The following is a 15,427-nucleotide window of genomic DNA, read 5'->3' as shown; positions in this document are numbered from 1 at the left end:
ATAAAATACAGCATTCAGAATACTACACCAAAACAGAGTCAAAACAGCTGCAAAACGCCCAACTCACCGAAAGAATGGATACAAGTATCAATAAGCTCATCTATACTCGCTCCTTTGGTGAAGTGCCCCAAAGGCATTGTTGCGTTGAACTCGGTGGTTTCAGTGAGATCTGAATGGGAGCAACAGAGCTGCTCGAGCTCAACAGCTGCCTTTGGATCAGCACTGCATCCTTGTGAAGCTTTCCTAAAGGAGAAAGAAAAACAACAGTCACATGTGAGAACATCGTTTCACAAGAGCCTCTGCAGCAAGTTAGGAAAAAGACATTTGACTATTTGGCTCACAGGAATTGGGCTATTTAAACATTCTCCTCCCACTTTGAAAAATGCATCAAAGGCTTCCCCCTTTTCCAGAAGACATTCCCTTCCACAAATGTACTCATTATGCCATCTGTTCCATGAGCCACATGTGGCTCTTGCAGCACACTGAGCTTTTCATTACTGTATAAGCCTCAGTAATTTTTATCCATCGCTTTTAAATCTCAAAGCACACTCAAAAAGCAAAAAAGGCAACCTACAATATCTTACAATGATAAAATCAGGAAGATATTCAAAGAGCATATAGTTTAAGCCCCTGTCCAATCTGGAAACCCACTGCCACAACATCCCTGATGAGCTCTAAATCTGTTTTCCTACTGAAAAACCCACGCCATCAAGAACTTCTTCTGAACATTACTTCTTAAATGAATGCACTGGTTTGGGTTCTATAAGTTCAAGCCACAAAAATGGGTATCTGTAAATCCTAAATAGGGGAGAGCTGGTCTAGACCAGTACTTGTTAAACTATCTTTTGTGGGATATCAGCAGGGACTTTGCCTCCTGCGCCAACAGAACTGCATGTATGATGATTGGTGATAACTTACCATGGACTGACTGTCAATGGCTCATGAAATGACACCAGTTTATGGGCCACCACCTTCAGTAACACTTGCCTAGATCACTGCATTTTCAAGTATGATTCCCAGCCCCAAATCGGATTGTGAAAAAATTGGCAACAGTAAAAAGTTTCTGAAGACTTTCTAGTGGGAAGCTTGCAGACTGGGTGAAGGTGGTGGCTAATGCCTCCTTGCAAGAAGGCAAGATTCCAGCAAGCCTAAAGGAGGCTGTGATAAAAACGCTGTTAAAAAAAAATCACTGGACCCTACTCAAGTGAACAACTTTCAACCAGTTTCCAATCTCCCCTTTTTAGGCAAAGTCTTGGAACATGTGGTCACCCTGCAACTTCAAGTGTTCTTGGAAGAATCAGATTATCTAGTTCTGACACTGTCTGGCATCAGATCTAGTCATGGAACAGAGACAGCCTTGGTCTCCTTACAGGATGATCTACACAGGAAATTTGACAGGGGGAGTGTGTTCTCTTGGGCCTCTCAGTGGCCTTCAATATCGTAGACCACAGAATCCTTCTGGAGCACCTCACAGAAATGGGATTTGGAGGTATTGTCCTACAGTGGTTCCGGTCCTTCCTGAAGGATTGCTTCCAGAAAGTGTTGCTGGGGGACACCTGCTAGGCCCACGGCCCTTTGTTTGTGGGATCCCGAAGGGCTCGGTATTGTCACCCAAGTTGTTTAACAGCTGCATGAAGCCACTGAGAGAGATCATCTGGAGTTTTAGAGATTGATGGCATCTGTACGCAGATCAAACTCTATCACTCTTTTCCATCTATTGCTAAGAAAGCTGTCCAGGTCCTGAACCGGTGGCCTGGCACCTGTGATGGTCTGGATGAGGGTGAATAAATTGAAATTGAATCCAGATAAGACAGAAGGTCTCCTGGTCAGTCAAAAGGCCAAACAGGGTATGGGGTTACACTCCTCCCTGAAATTACAGGTTCACAGCTTGGGAATCTTCCTGGATGCATCACTGAGCCTGGAACCCCTGGTTTCTGCAGTGGCAGGGGTGCTTCCGCACCATTAAAACTTGTGTGCCAGCTACACCCGTACCTTGAAAAGCCAGACTGGCCAAAGTTGTCATATATTGCAATTCTTAAATCTGTCTTATATCTACAAGCAGCAGCTGTCAGGAGAAGCAGTTATGGGTGAACCAAGATAGTCTAGGTCATGCACAGGTAGTTAAGGGAGTTTGCCAAGATAGATGAAGGAGTTCAGTAGTGAGATCTCAGCCACTTCACAATCCTGCAGTCATGACAACCAAGGCCACAAGGAAAAGGCAAAAAATGTACACTGTAATACAGTTCAGAGGTTAAGCATCCAAACACATCTATAAGTAGGAAGTGAATAAAAGCCAGGAGGAATGAACAGCTGAAAACAACAGAAACTTCCAGCTGCTGCTGTGGGATTTATAGCCATGATGACCTTGAGACACTAGGCCCCTGATTGTTCAGGTTTCTTGCTTAATAGATGTTGACTCCTCCACCACCGTTCCTTAACACGACACCATTCCACAAATTATAGGGGTGTTATATCAGTGTCTCCTAATTCCAGTTCAAGGGTGGTACCCTATTGAATTTCCTCACCAGCATTGGCCATTAGCTGCCATCTGAAACCAAAGCACTTTCTACACCTGACACTTCTGCATCTGATTTCTTATTTCTTATTATTATGAAAAACCAAATCTATTTCAAACTCTTCCAAAACAATGCGTCTTAACACATATGCATACCAAATATGGTTGCCAGATCTCAAAGCATGGCTCTGAGCCTTGAGACTTATACCCTCTTTCCTGGTTCTTAAAGTAAGGGAGCCCCCGGTGGTGCAGTGGGTTAAACCACTGAGCTGCTGAACTTGTGACCGAAAGGTCGCAGGTTCGAATCCAGGGAGCGGTGTAAGCTTCTGCTGTAAGCCCCAGCTTTTGCCAACCTAGCAGTTAGAAAACATGCAAATGTGAGTAGATCAATAGGTACCACTCCAGCGGGAAGGTAACGGCACGCCTTGCAGTCATGCCGGCCACGTGACCTTGGAGGTGTCTATGGACAACTCTGGCTCTTCGAAATGGAGATGAACACCAACCCCCAGAGTCGGACATGACTGGACTTAATATCAGGGGAAAACCTGATATTAAGGGAAAGGCAAGGCAAAAAAAAAACAAAACCCTACGTGTGTATGTATGTGTTCCTTGTTTGTTAGACCTGGTTGTTGTTGTTGTTGTTCATTCGTTCAGTCGTCTCCGACTCTTCGTGACCTCATGGACTGGTGGTTTTTGATTAATAACATACCGTATTCTTAGTTAATTGGACCAGTTTGTATGACATAACAAAGAGTTTTCTCTAGGTTGTCTTTGGGTCCTAAAATCTCAGAACCTGACATAGTCCTGATTTGGTAGGTTTTCTGACAATGGACTGTGGTAGCTCATAATAAGTGGTGCATTTGTATGGGAACCAAGGTGGTTCAAGAAAGCATCAGTGATGAAGATGATCCATCCTTATTTCCCACAGCTTGGTGTGTAGATAAGAAGTTTTTTAGTGTGGAATGGAGGGATGGCCACAGAAAACTAGGTCACTCGCTTCAAAACTTAATGACACCAATAGCTATCATGGAAGTCTAATGCGGAAGCAGTAACTGTTTTGGTATCAATTACACAAATTGCTACTTTGTGACCAGTCCCCATTTGTAAATATGCAAAAGTATTGCAAAAACCTCCAGCGCCCTCACTTAAAAATCCTGGATACATCTCACACCCCTGAAGTTCTTGCGATTTAGGCAGTGAACCAGCACATCAATGCATAACAAAAAATATCTGCCCCATAATAAGGAAACTTTTCAAGCAAAATAATACTGTTACTAAAGAGATCCAGAAAGCAAAAAGGCATTGGTTCATCAAGAATAACCCTGGGAATTGGGGTCTATGTGTGCACAACTGATTTCTAGCCACTGTTCCCATTCTGGAGAGAAACAAGCAGCTCCTGAAACCCTATAGCTCTTTCAATGGCTAAGTGCCCAAAAATACCTTTGATTTTTTTTAAGAAAATAATTTTGAGAAACAAGAATTTGGGACTGAGAATCAAGCAGGGATCTGAAGAGATAATGTAATCATTACCAGATAATGCAGCATTTCTCAACTTAGGGGTTGGGACCCCTGGGGGGATCACGGGGGGGGGGGGTGTCAGAAGGGTTGCCAAAGACAATCAGAAAACACAGTATTTTCTGTTGGTCATGTGGGTTCTGTGTGGGAAGTTTGGCCCAATTCTATTGGTGATGGAGTTCAGAATGCTCTTTAATTATAGGTGAACTATAAATCCCACAACTACAACTCCCAAATGTCAAGGTCTATTTTCTCCAAACTCAACCGGTGTTCACATTTGGGCATGTTGAGTGTGCCAAGTTTGGTCCAGATCCATTATTGTTTGAGTCCACAGTGCTTTCTGGATGTACAACTCCAAAACTCAAGGTAAATACCCACCAAACCCTTCCAGTATTTTCTGTTGGTCATGGGAGTTCTGTTTGCCAAGTCTGGTTCAATTACATCATTGGTGGAGTTCAGAATGCCCTTTGATTGTAGATGAACAGTACATTCCAGCAACTACAACTCCCAAATGACAAAATCAATTCCCCCCTGACCCCATCAGTATTCAAATTTGGACATCTTTGGTATTTGTGCCAAATTTGGTCCAGTGAATGAAGATACATCCTGCATATTTACAATACTATTCATAACAGTAGCAAAATTACAGTTATGAAGTAGCAACAAAAACAATTTTATGGTCAGGGGTCACCACAACATGAGGGACTGTATTGAGGAAGGTTTAGAACCACTGCACCAATTGGTACTCCTTTCCAAACACCTCTACTATGTCTTCTTCCAGCCACACACCACAAATGGTTCAAACAGTGTTGAAATGCTTAGGAGTACAGAGGGGAGATGGAGTAACACTCTATTACATTTTGGTTAGACCTCACTTGGAGAACTAGACTCACTTTGGATTTTTTTTAGCTGCTACATTACACTGTTGAGTCACCAATTACACCACTGTGGAAGGGATGGAGGTAATATCCTTGTTCCCATCTCTCTCTTTTTTGGAGGGGTGGGGGTGGTGTTACAGCAGTCAGGGAACTTTCAAGTACATCTGTTCTCCTGGTCACTGCTCAAATATGATATTGTACTCAGATGCATCCCGGTTCCCAACCATCAGAGAACCACCTTCAACACAAGACTGCTCTGTCTTTGCTAGGTGCTTAATGACAGGTAGAACTTGCTTGTACATTGTTCCACATCCAAGAAGTTGCTGAAAAAAAAGGGCCATGCCCAAGAGCTCCCTGGCTGTTATTCTACACCAGTGGTAAAATACTATATAAAAAGGTGAAAGACGCCTCCTAGCACAACATAATTTAGGGGCATACATAGGTGTAGCAATAATTGTAAACTGATTATATCACCAACAGGAAAATGGGCCTATTCCAGTTGAAACTAACAATGGGCACAACTCTATATAATTTCTGGTATAGGCATTAAAATATGCTTTCTTTTCTATTAGTGTTTTAATAGATATGTTTAAAATAATTCCATGAACAAGATTCAGTTCCTGTATTCAATTCTTTTTTGTATGCTTAAATAGGCAAGGAAATTCATTAAGTTAAAAATAGATTTGAATGTACAAAACTACCAGGTGAGCAAATGAATCTCTGACAACCTGACTTCATCAAGTGCAAACTTACCCTGCAGGTCATAGTTTCCTGGAGAACTATACTTCCCTTTTCTTCAAATGAATGACTTGAGGAAACTATTGCAATGGGGTCAAAATACGTTATCTTCCTCAGAAGCATCCAAAAAGCACCCATGGATGGTAGCTTCTAAATTTTGGAAGATACAGATAACCATATATTTTGAATACAGTGGGTCCTCTCATTCTATGGGCTCACAATCCACAGTTTCAATTGACCATGAGTTATTGTGGCCCATACCTAAAATGGGAGTGGCATGTACACAGATGCTCACACATCATCACCATTTAATAATGCAGGGTGCAAAAATCACTTTTTTTGTCATCCATGGAAGGGGGGGGGGGTCACAAAACTGAACCCACATGAATCCAAAGGATCCACTGTACTTACTAGGCTTGTGCATTTTGGCTGAACCGCAATTCATTTCTGCTATCCAAATTTCAGGGGACCCATGGATCCCTTTTCGCACACTTATCAAAAACAGTCCAGAGCCAGAAAATGTGGTAAGATCCAAGACAGATGGTAAACATCATCATCATCATCATCATCATCAGGCAGGAATAGCCAAATAATAATAATAATAATTATTATTATTATTAAATGAAATTAAGAAGGCAGAGAGCACAGAGATAAATATAAAAAAAACAAAGAACTTGTGATAAGATTGCAAAGGAAAGAAAATATTAGTTATTGGTGTTAAGTTTAGGTAGGTAAGTTGGTCATTTTCTAAGAATGAGGCTTAGCTGTTTGCTGGAATTCTTATATTAATAACAATAATCTTTTAAAAATACTTTCTAAAGAGAGGAGAGAGGAGAGATAAGAGAAGAAGCTAAAGGCTAAAAAGTGACTCAAAGCTCAGAGCCACCCTAAAAGTAAAGCATACCCACCCACAAGTCCCCAAACACTGCACACCCACCCACCCACACTTTCCAAATCCCAGTTCAATGCTAGAAGTCAAGCTAAAAGCTAAAGCTGAGAGCAAGTGGCAAGGCAATCTGACTGAAGCACCTCTCTCTAGAGCCAGCATGCAACTGAGCAATGGAGGCGCTCATCCCATTAAATAGACTCAGTTTGCATAAGACAGACCACGGCTTTCTTCTATTCTGATTGGCCCAACAGGTAGAGCTCACAGGGAAACCACTTGTGAACACGCAGCAGCCCCTCAGTGTACTGCATGATTCTGAACAGAACAAAAGGTAGCCACAACTGGCAGCCACATGATCCGTCTTGGTAAAAAAAAACATGGCAGCAGAGTCCTTGCCGCTATGGGCATCTGAACAAGCCGAAGAATTTGAAGGCAAACAGCCAAAACAAATCTGTGCACAAGCCTAGTACTTCGTGCTCAGTCAAACAAAGACTTTTTTAAAAAAAATGCAGGAACCTCAGCCTGTGTTACAATAAAACCATTTATTATTAGAAGCCTCTACTTGCTGAGGGATAACATGTACAGCCAATCCCAGGGTTACGAACAAGAAAGGCTCTATCTGTTTGTTAAGTTGAATGTGTATATAAGTCAGAAAACATGCATTTTTATGTGTAACTCCAGCTAAAAGGAAAGGGTTAACATCCCTGTAGCATTTGTTTTGCTGTCTGTCCCCCGTTCAGATTTTACCTCACTTTCTGTCCCTGTGACAATCGGATTTTGAAAAAATTGGGTTATTGTGGAACAAGGATTGGTGATAAAGCTTCCGTGGAGAAAACTTTCCCCAAGATAACTCTTACAGGAGTGAATTTCCCTCTTGCTGTTGTCTCAGGGACAGGAAGTGAGATTATTTTTTTCTAATGAAGATGCATACAGCAGTAAAAAGCTCACAGTGATTCTAACCCCAAACCATACTAACCAAAAGTGATAAAATTAAATTGCATGGAGTTCTACTTTAAATGCAACTTGGACAGTTATTTATGTTAACATATTGAATCTAGGGAGAGGGGTGAGCTCCCGCTGTTAGGCCCAGCTTCTGCCAATCTTGCAGTTTGAAAACATATAAATGTGAGTAGATCAATAGGTACTGCTCCAGCAGGAAGGTAGCGGCACTCCATGTAGTCATGCCAGTCACATCACCTTGGAGGTGTCTACGGACAATGCCGGCTCTTCAGCTTAGAAATGGAGATGAGCTCCAACTCCCAGAATCGGACAAGACTGGATTTAATATCAGGGGAAAACCTTTATCTTTACTATTATTTATTTTTACCTGTGCATATGCTTAAACTTTTTCAAATACTGCAAAAAGCCCAGTACATGCTGCTGGCTCAGTCTCACTCCAAGGGCAACTTAGCGCCACCATTCCGCACATTTGTAACTAGGAGTCGAAAATAAGTTGGATGTTTGTAACTCAGGAATTACCTGTATTTGCAAACAAAACCTTTTCATACGAGTATGGCTAAATTTAAAGTACAATTTTGAAAGTTTGCTTGGATTAAAATGGACAAATATTTTTGTTGAATTTTAAGAACTGTGAGTTGAATGCCTTCCAGTTCCTGCGATCTCTTACCCTACTTTTTACTTTGCTAATTAAATATTAAGTCCACTTTAATCAATCTTTGAATCCTGTGCTAGGAATTTTCATGTCCGTTGCCTTTCTTTTAAAGTAAAAGTAATTATGAAAGAACTGAGTAAATTTCACATATACCAAGAGTAAGGGGTGGGCAGGTTTTGTACTTTGTTTTTTGCCCACTGAAGATTGGGTGGCCACAGCTATTTATTGCCCAGGCAAAGTTGAGAAAAGGAGAAACATTTCTTTCCTGTACAATACCAATCAGCATATAGTAAAGGTAAAGGTTTCCCCTTGACATTAAGTCAAATTGAGTCTGACTCTGGGAGGTGGTGCTCATCTCAATTTCTAAGCTGAAGACCCAGTGTTGTCCATAGACGCCTCCTAGGTCATGTGCTCAGCATGACTGAATGGAGTGCTGTTGCCTTCCCGTCGAAGCAGTACCTATTGATCTACTCAAATTTGCATGTTTTCCAACTGCGAAGTTGGCGATCAATGGGGTGACAGATGTCGCAGCCAAATCGCCCTCACATCCAGTTGGTAGAAACTAGGGCTAACAACGGGAGCTCATTTCATCTCATGGATTTGAACCGCCAACCTTCTGATCAGTATATAGTGATTAAGAAAGATTCCAAATCTGGTTCCCTTCTCTATTTTAACCAAGGGAAATAGATGGGTCTTAGTGATGGGTGTGTGTGTGTGTGTGTGTATGCAGATAAATTATGCAGATAAATTATAACAATTACAATTACATTTTGTTCATATATTTGTACATTCCTGTATTCAATCTTATAAATTTGTTGATTCTTGCTTTCCTATCATTAACATTTCTATATTTATCTACTACTTTGACATATCAATTTTTCCCTTTCCCTCTTCACCCCTCCCCTGAGAAACAGTTATACCTCTGCTCTTTACACTATTTTATTTATTTTTTTATTATGAAAATTGTCAATTCAATTCCTTATATTTTTCATATATGTTTTCATATACTTTTCATATACAAATATAAGGTTTTGGTGATAGTGATGTCAATAATAATGACGAATTTCTATATCATTTCTCTAATGCCAATATCATTTCTCACAACACACCCACAGTATGCCAGCCATAATTTAGGCTTATAAGCACTTCCTTCCCCACTTCTGCTCCTTGTCCAAATCCAGACAAATGTTGCATAATATTAACTCAGGTCAATTCTTGTTGAGATTTAAACAAGTGCAGTACCTCCCTTGAGGGGTTTCCATGACCAAGCAGGGATATGAACTTAGTGCTCGAAACCTTGCACCACTCTGGCACTTCCTTCAGCCAAGACTGGAGACTTATTAGGATAGTTGATATTCAGTGACTGATAAAGCTAGATGGATTCCACGGTGTTTTAGAGGATTATATAGCAAGAGTAACTAAGACTCAAATTAAACCCCCTGGTCATTCTGTAGTACACAGATGATTCAAACGTCTGACATAATTATTTTTTCCCGTTTCGTTTGACTTCCTGGCATACACCTGAGCTGACAGCAAAGAAGCAATTTGGGAGATACAGATGGAAATCTCAGAACAAATGTAACTGAATAAAGGAACTTATTATTAAGCCTACCCTAGATGGACATGGCAATCAAGAAGCTATTTTTCTCCTACTGTTCTATCCTTTTGAAATCATCCAGTTAAGTTTTTTCGGTTGCCTATGGGCTTTGAAAATGTGTCCATGAAGTGATATGGCAAGACCATCCATGGCACAACCACTAAACATGTTACAAGCAAGATGTCATTTATTTTTAGTTATTAAAATATTTATATCCCACCCCAGATCATGGTATTCAGAGCAACGCACAAGAAAATCACCTTTTACTTATTTTAAACCATTTAAGTTAATCTTTCTAAAGATTAAGATTTGAAAATTTTTAAACAAGACAGCTTAAAACCAGTTATAATAAGTGAAAACAATTAAAAACCATAAGCCAATTCTGACTGAATCAATTAGGCTTCAAAAAGCAGGTACCAAAGAGCATCCAAAACAGCTGGGGACCCACAGGTAGAAAACCACTGATCTAAAGAGTGGGTAATACATGACAGCAGAGAAGGCCCTCTCCTACCTCTTTCCACACTATATTGCCTCACTGGCATTTGACAAAGGAGGGTTCTTTCAAAAGACAAAGCAGGCAGGGAGCAGCATTAAACCTTAAATAAAGGTCTCTTGTCATGCATAACTGTAGTGGATTGGACTCTGAAGCTGGCACAGGTCAAGCAATCTAGAACACTGGGTTGTTGCAGGTTTTTCAGGCTATATGGCCATGTTCTAGAAGCATTATCTCCTGATGTTTCACCTGCATCGATGGCAGGCATCCTCAGAGGTTGTGAGGTCTGTTGAAAATTAGGAAAATTGGGTTTATATATCTGTGGAAAGTCTAGGATGGGAGAAAGAATTCCTGTCTGTTGGAGGTAGGTGTGAATGCTTCAACTGGGGATATTTTCAAGCTGTGGATGGTTGAATCCAGGTATGCAGAATCCAGGGATATGGAGGTCTAGAACACTATCTGCTCCTATCTTGTCAGCTAAATATCAACTTGTTAGGTGTAAGATATTAATAAGCTGCTTAATATGATTCCTTGCTCCCTGTGGCTGATCACACCTAGCAAGAAAGGAATAACTCATTAGGTTTAAAATACATTCAATTTTGGTGGGAAAGAGAGGTTTCGGGTTTCTTCAAGTTGGCAATACATCCAGACTTTCATATCCCTGGATTCTGCATCCCTGGATTCAACCATCCACAGCTTGAAAATATCCCCTCCCCCAAACCCACATAGGTAATCTTGGGTTTGCCCTAATATATTAGAGCCACTGTTTTACTATGCCATTATATATAATGGGAAGTGAGCATTCATGGATTTGGGATCCAGGGGAGTTCCTGGAACCAAACCCCAGTGGATAAGCTCACTGCCTTGTGGCTGTTCCTGAAGAAATGGCTGCTGCACCCAGAAAATCACAATAACTATAGGATAGTGGGAAATGGTCAGTGATAAATGTGAGGTGTTCAAGTATATGTTAGAAGAGCACATCTAAGCTATCTTGAGTATAGATCTCATCACAGCTGTCACAATTCACTGAGAGAGAAGATGAGCCGTGTGAGTAATCAATCAGCAATCCAGAGATCAGAAGCTGAAGAATCAGTTAGAAGCAGGAAAGTCAAGACAGTCAATGGGACTCCCAAAAGAGTAGTCGGGATCCAGCTCAGAGTGTCTAGAAAGCAGAGGAAAGTCTCCAAGATGGCTTGGATGTCTTTTCCACAGTGAGAGATGGATGTTGCTTCCAGCATCTGTTTGCTGTCTGACTTATCTGAATAGGCTGATTACTCAGTGAGAATGGCAGGGGTGACACCAACTGAAGTGTGCTGAACCCTTCCCCCCAAACACTTATGTACTGCTGCTATCCCAGAGAGAGGCACAAAAATAGTTCTTGTTCACTCTGTGAGATAACATCTAATATGTCAGCAGCTTTCAATGCCACTGATTATAATATGGTTCAGTTTTAACTATGGTCTGAACTTCACCTGTAGCAACTGGTCATACTTTAGTTACTGATTACATTTAATGGTTTCCAACCCTGGGTCTGCCGGACTCAAGTTCCAGAATCATTGCCATTGTCCGTAGTGGCAAAGGCTTCCTTGCATCATAGGCCAATAACATCTGGAGACTTCAGTTTGTGGGCCACTACATAAAATACCACATCGAATGGATTTTTCAAAACATTATAGCATTCAGTTTAAAGCATATTTATTTGTATCTAACAATCTCCTCCAGTTCTCATTCTAAAACTTCTGAAGGAACACAGGTTCCCTAACCCCATGCGAAACTGTGGTTAATGACTAAAGTGTGGTTAATCTAAAACAGAAGTAGAAGCTTCCAATGCTGTCCTTATTGTCACAACAGAAAACAAGATGGGAATACATAAGCCTGAAGCTTTGTTGAAGCTCCTTCTTGCAACAAAACCATAGATCTTTGTTATGTTCCAGTTATCATATGGTTGCCAGGTGAAATAAGGCATGGCACTCTTCTCCTTTTAATTGTAAGAAGTTCAGAAGATGTTGCAACACACAAGAAGCAGTGCCTGAAATTCCCACTTCTCCATAACCATTAAAGAAGCCCCATCCCTTATTTTATCTGGCAACCCTGCAACCAACATGTGTAGAAGAACAAATGACTGTTTGCATGGAGTAACTATTACAGAGACAGCATGCCACAGAATGCATTTTCTCAGGCCCAAACGCTTCTTTACACATGTAGTCTCCCAAAGGAGAGAAACACAAAGGAAAGTGCAACTTTTTCTTCTGCCTCCACACTAAACCACTGCAGGAAATGATTCAAAACTCTTGTTGTCGAAGGCTTTCATGGCTGGAATTACTGGGTTGTTGTAGGTTTTTTGGGCTGTATGGCCCTGTTCTAGAAGCATTCTCTCCTGACGTTTCACCTGCATCTATGGCAGGCATCCTCAGAGGTTGTAGGCGAAACATCAGTAATGCTTCTCGAACAGGACCATAAAGCCCAAAAAAACTCACTCCTTCTGTTGGCTCCACCAACTTGTTTAACCCAGGCAGCAATGGGGGACATATCATTCATGTGCTACCCATGACCAATGTCTGCACTTCGAAGGAAGGTTTTTGACTCCCACCCATAAACACAGTAAAGACCAGAGTCATTTAGCGCTGCTAGAAACCCTCTTCCAACTTTCTCACTAATCTAAAAATTAGAATCCTAGTGAGAAAGTTGGAAGAAGGTTCCTATGCATGGGCAAACTTGGGGCCCTCCAGGTGTTTTGGACTTCAACTCCCACCATTGCTAACAGCCTCAGGCCCTTTCCTTTCCCCCCTCAGCCACTTAAGCATCTTTTATCTTCTTATATGTGGTTAGGGTAATTCTTTAGGTCTTGGGGTGCAACTATGCTGTCGAATGAATGCAGTTTGACACCACTGTGCTATGAAATCATGGGAGTTGTAGTTTTGAAGTCACGAGCCTTCTCTGTCAAAGAGTGCTGGTGCCTCATCAAACAATGGCTCCCAGCATCCCATAGTTTTGAGCCAGAGGAGATAAAGTGGTGTCCAACGGCATTGACAGTGTAGATCAGGAATGGGCAAATGTGGGCCTTCCAGGTGTTTGGGAGAAAAAGATGGGGCCTGAGGCTGTTAGGAATGGTGGGAGTTGAAGTCCAAAACGCCTGGAGGGCCCAAGTTGGCCCATGCCTTTTGTATTCTCAAAGGCTACATGTGTATGTGCCTTCAAGTCAGCTGTTAACTTATGACTTGGATGAAGTTTTGCCAGTTGGTTCCTCTGAAAGGCAGACCCCAGCACCTGGTTTTGCTTGGTGGTCTCCCACCTAAGGACTAACCAGAGCTGACCCTGCTTAGCTTCTAAGATCAGGTCACGTGGTGCCTTTAGAACTCATTCAAAACAAACCCCGACGCTCCAAACATTGGGCCTGAGGTCCTGACTCGTTCAGAGGCGACCAACTTGACCCAGATTCGCAAACTTTTACTTGGAGAATGACTTTGGCTTTGAGAACGACTGGATTTGTTTGTTTGTTTGTTTTCCCAAGTGAATGCTAGCCCTCTCTCTCTCTCTCTCTCTCTAGTGCGCAACATTTGGGGTCTTCTGCAACTTTTCTTGCTCCTGTTTCCCCTCCAAAAAGGCAACGCGGTTGTTTTCCACCTTGCAACTCGCCTCTCCAGGCACAGCAAGGCAGGTGAGAGAGACAGGCGAGGGGGAGAAAGAGACTTTTGGGGAGGCAAGCCGCGCGAAGGGTGGGGGGAAGTCTTGGGGGACTTACTGGCTCGGGCTCGGGCTTGCCGCGGGGTTCATAGCGCCGTCACCTGGGCCCGGGAGAGTGCCCTTTGAGGGGGGCCCCGAGCGCCTCCACTCGCATCGCCGCCTCGCGTGGAAAGGCCAGCTGCCCCGGCTGCCTCTCCGTCCGCCGAGAGCGCAGAAGAGAACCGGAGCCAAGCGCGGAAGGCGGGGTTAAAGGCAAAGGCAGACTTCTTCTATCCGCTCGAGGAAGTGGGGCCCTCCCCTCCCCTCCCCTCCAGGTGCATCCACACCGGAGAAGTCCTGCATTTGGGCACCACTTTAAACTGCCACGGCCCCATGCTATGGAATCGTGGCATTCCACGTTTCGGGAGGCAGAAAGGGCTGACAACGTTTTAAAACCACAATTCCGATGATCCCACACCATTATTTCGACATAGACGCGCTCTTATTATTTATTTATCGTGTCAGGAGTGAACCAAACAGTTGTATTTTTTAAAACAACAACAACAAAGTTTGCAAACTTGGCATTCTATTACCTAGAAAAAGCCTCCACTTTGTGTGACTGTGGAGCAGAACAAACAACTCCGCATCTCTAGGAGAGGAGAGTCCACCTGAACACGAGGAAGAACTTCCTGACTGTGAGAGCCGTTCAGCAGTGGAACTCTCTGCCCCGGAGTGTGGTGGAGGCTCCTTCTTTGGAAGCTTTTAAACAGAGGCTGGATGGCCATCTGTCAGGGGTGATTTGAATGCAATATTCCTGCTTCTTGGCAGGGGGTTGGACTGGATGGCCCATGAGGTCTCTTCCAACTCTTTGATTCTATGATTCTATGCTTGCCCACAATGCCCTGCCTCATGAGCAGAGGAAGAATTGTTTAAAGCTACAGACAATGCGGTTGCTGTTGCCCACTTTTGGTCTAAAATTATTTAGCTGCTTGTGCTTTATTTTTATCAGTTTATGCCTAGTCATGCTATGCTTTTGACGTGAAATTTTAAAAAACAAAAAAAAGACAACAGTTCTTTTCACCCATTCTGGGCGGTCCACGGGTATATGTACTCCACTTGCTTTACCATCATCAGATCCTCTGAAGATGCCAACCACAGATGCAGGCAAAATGCCAGGAGAAAGCACTGTTAGAAACCACACAACACATCTGAACAGCCCACGAACTGTTGACACCTGGAACATGTTAGATTCATATTCCCATAGTGGTTTTGCCTGCCACTTTTCTTTGAATGCCTAAACTGTATTGTTTAAGGCTCAAAAGGTTTGGGGACTGAGTGTGTGTTTCACCTGAGGCAGGCATGTAGCGCAGGGGGGGGGGGGCTTCAGCCCCCCCCCCCCCAAATTTTCAGGGTGGTCCCCGAGAAGACCTTACTAGTGCATTATTTAAACTGTTATGTTTATTCATATCATGATCTGATCACCATGCTCCATATATCCCATATGCATGGGGGTATTGGGATAACGATACA

The 15,427-nt window shown here is 42.5% G+C and overlaps 1 protein-coding gene across 1 annotated transcript in view; it reads right to left on the bottom strand.

The window, feature by feature from the left end:
* The window catches only part of RASGRP1 (RAS guanyl releasing protein 1), a 68,867-nt gene extending 54,732 nt beyond the window's left edge, over positions 1-14,135 (bottom strand). Inside the window, exons 1-2 of the mRNA XM_067462860.1 lie at positions 13,977-14,135; positions 68-243 (exon numbers count right to left, since the gene is read on the bottom strand). Coding sequence (XP_067318961.1) covers positions 68-243; positions 13,977-14,008 — 208 coding nt within the window. The 5' untranslated portion in view covers positions 14,009-14,135. The remainder of the gene's footprint in view (positions 1-67; positions 244-13,976) is intronic.
* Positions 14,136-15,427: the final 1,292 nt, after the last annotated feature.

The sequence above is a fragment of the Anolis sagrei genome, chromosome 1 (genome assembly GCF_037176765.1).
Source record: "Anolis sagrei isolate rAnoSag1 chromosome 1, rAnoSag1.mat, whole genome shotgun sequence".
NCBI lineage: Eukaryota > Metazoa > Chordata > Lepidosauria > Squamata > Dactyloidae > Anolis > Anolis sagrei.
Note: the sequence above shows the minus strand (reverse complement) of the source record. Positions and strands in the feature narration are given on the sequence as shown.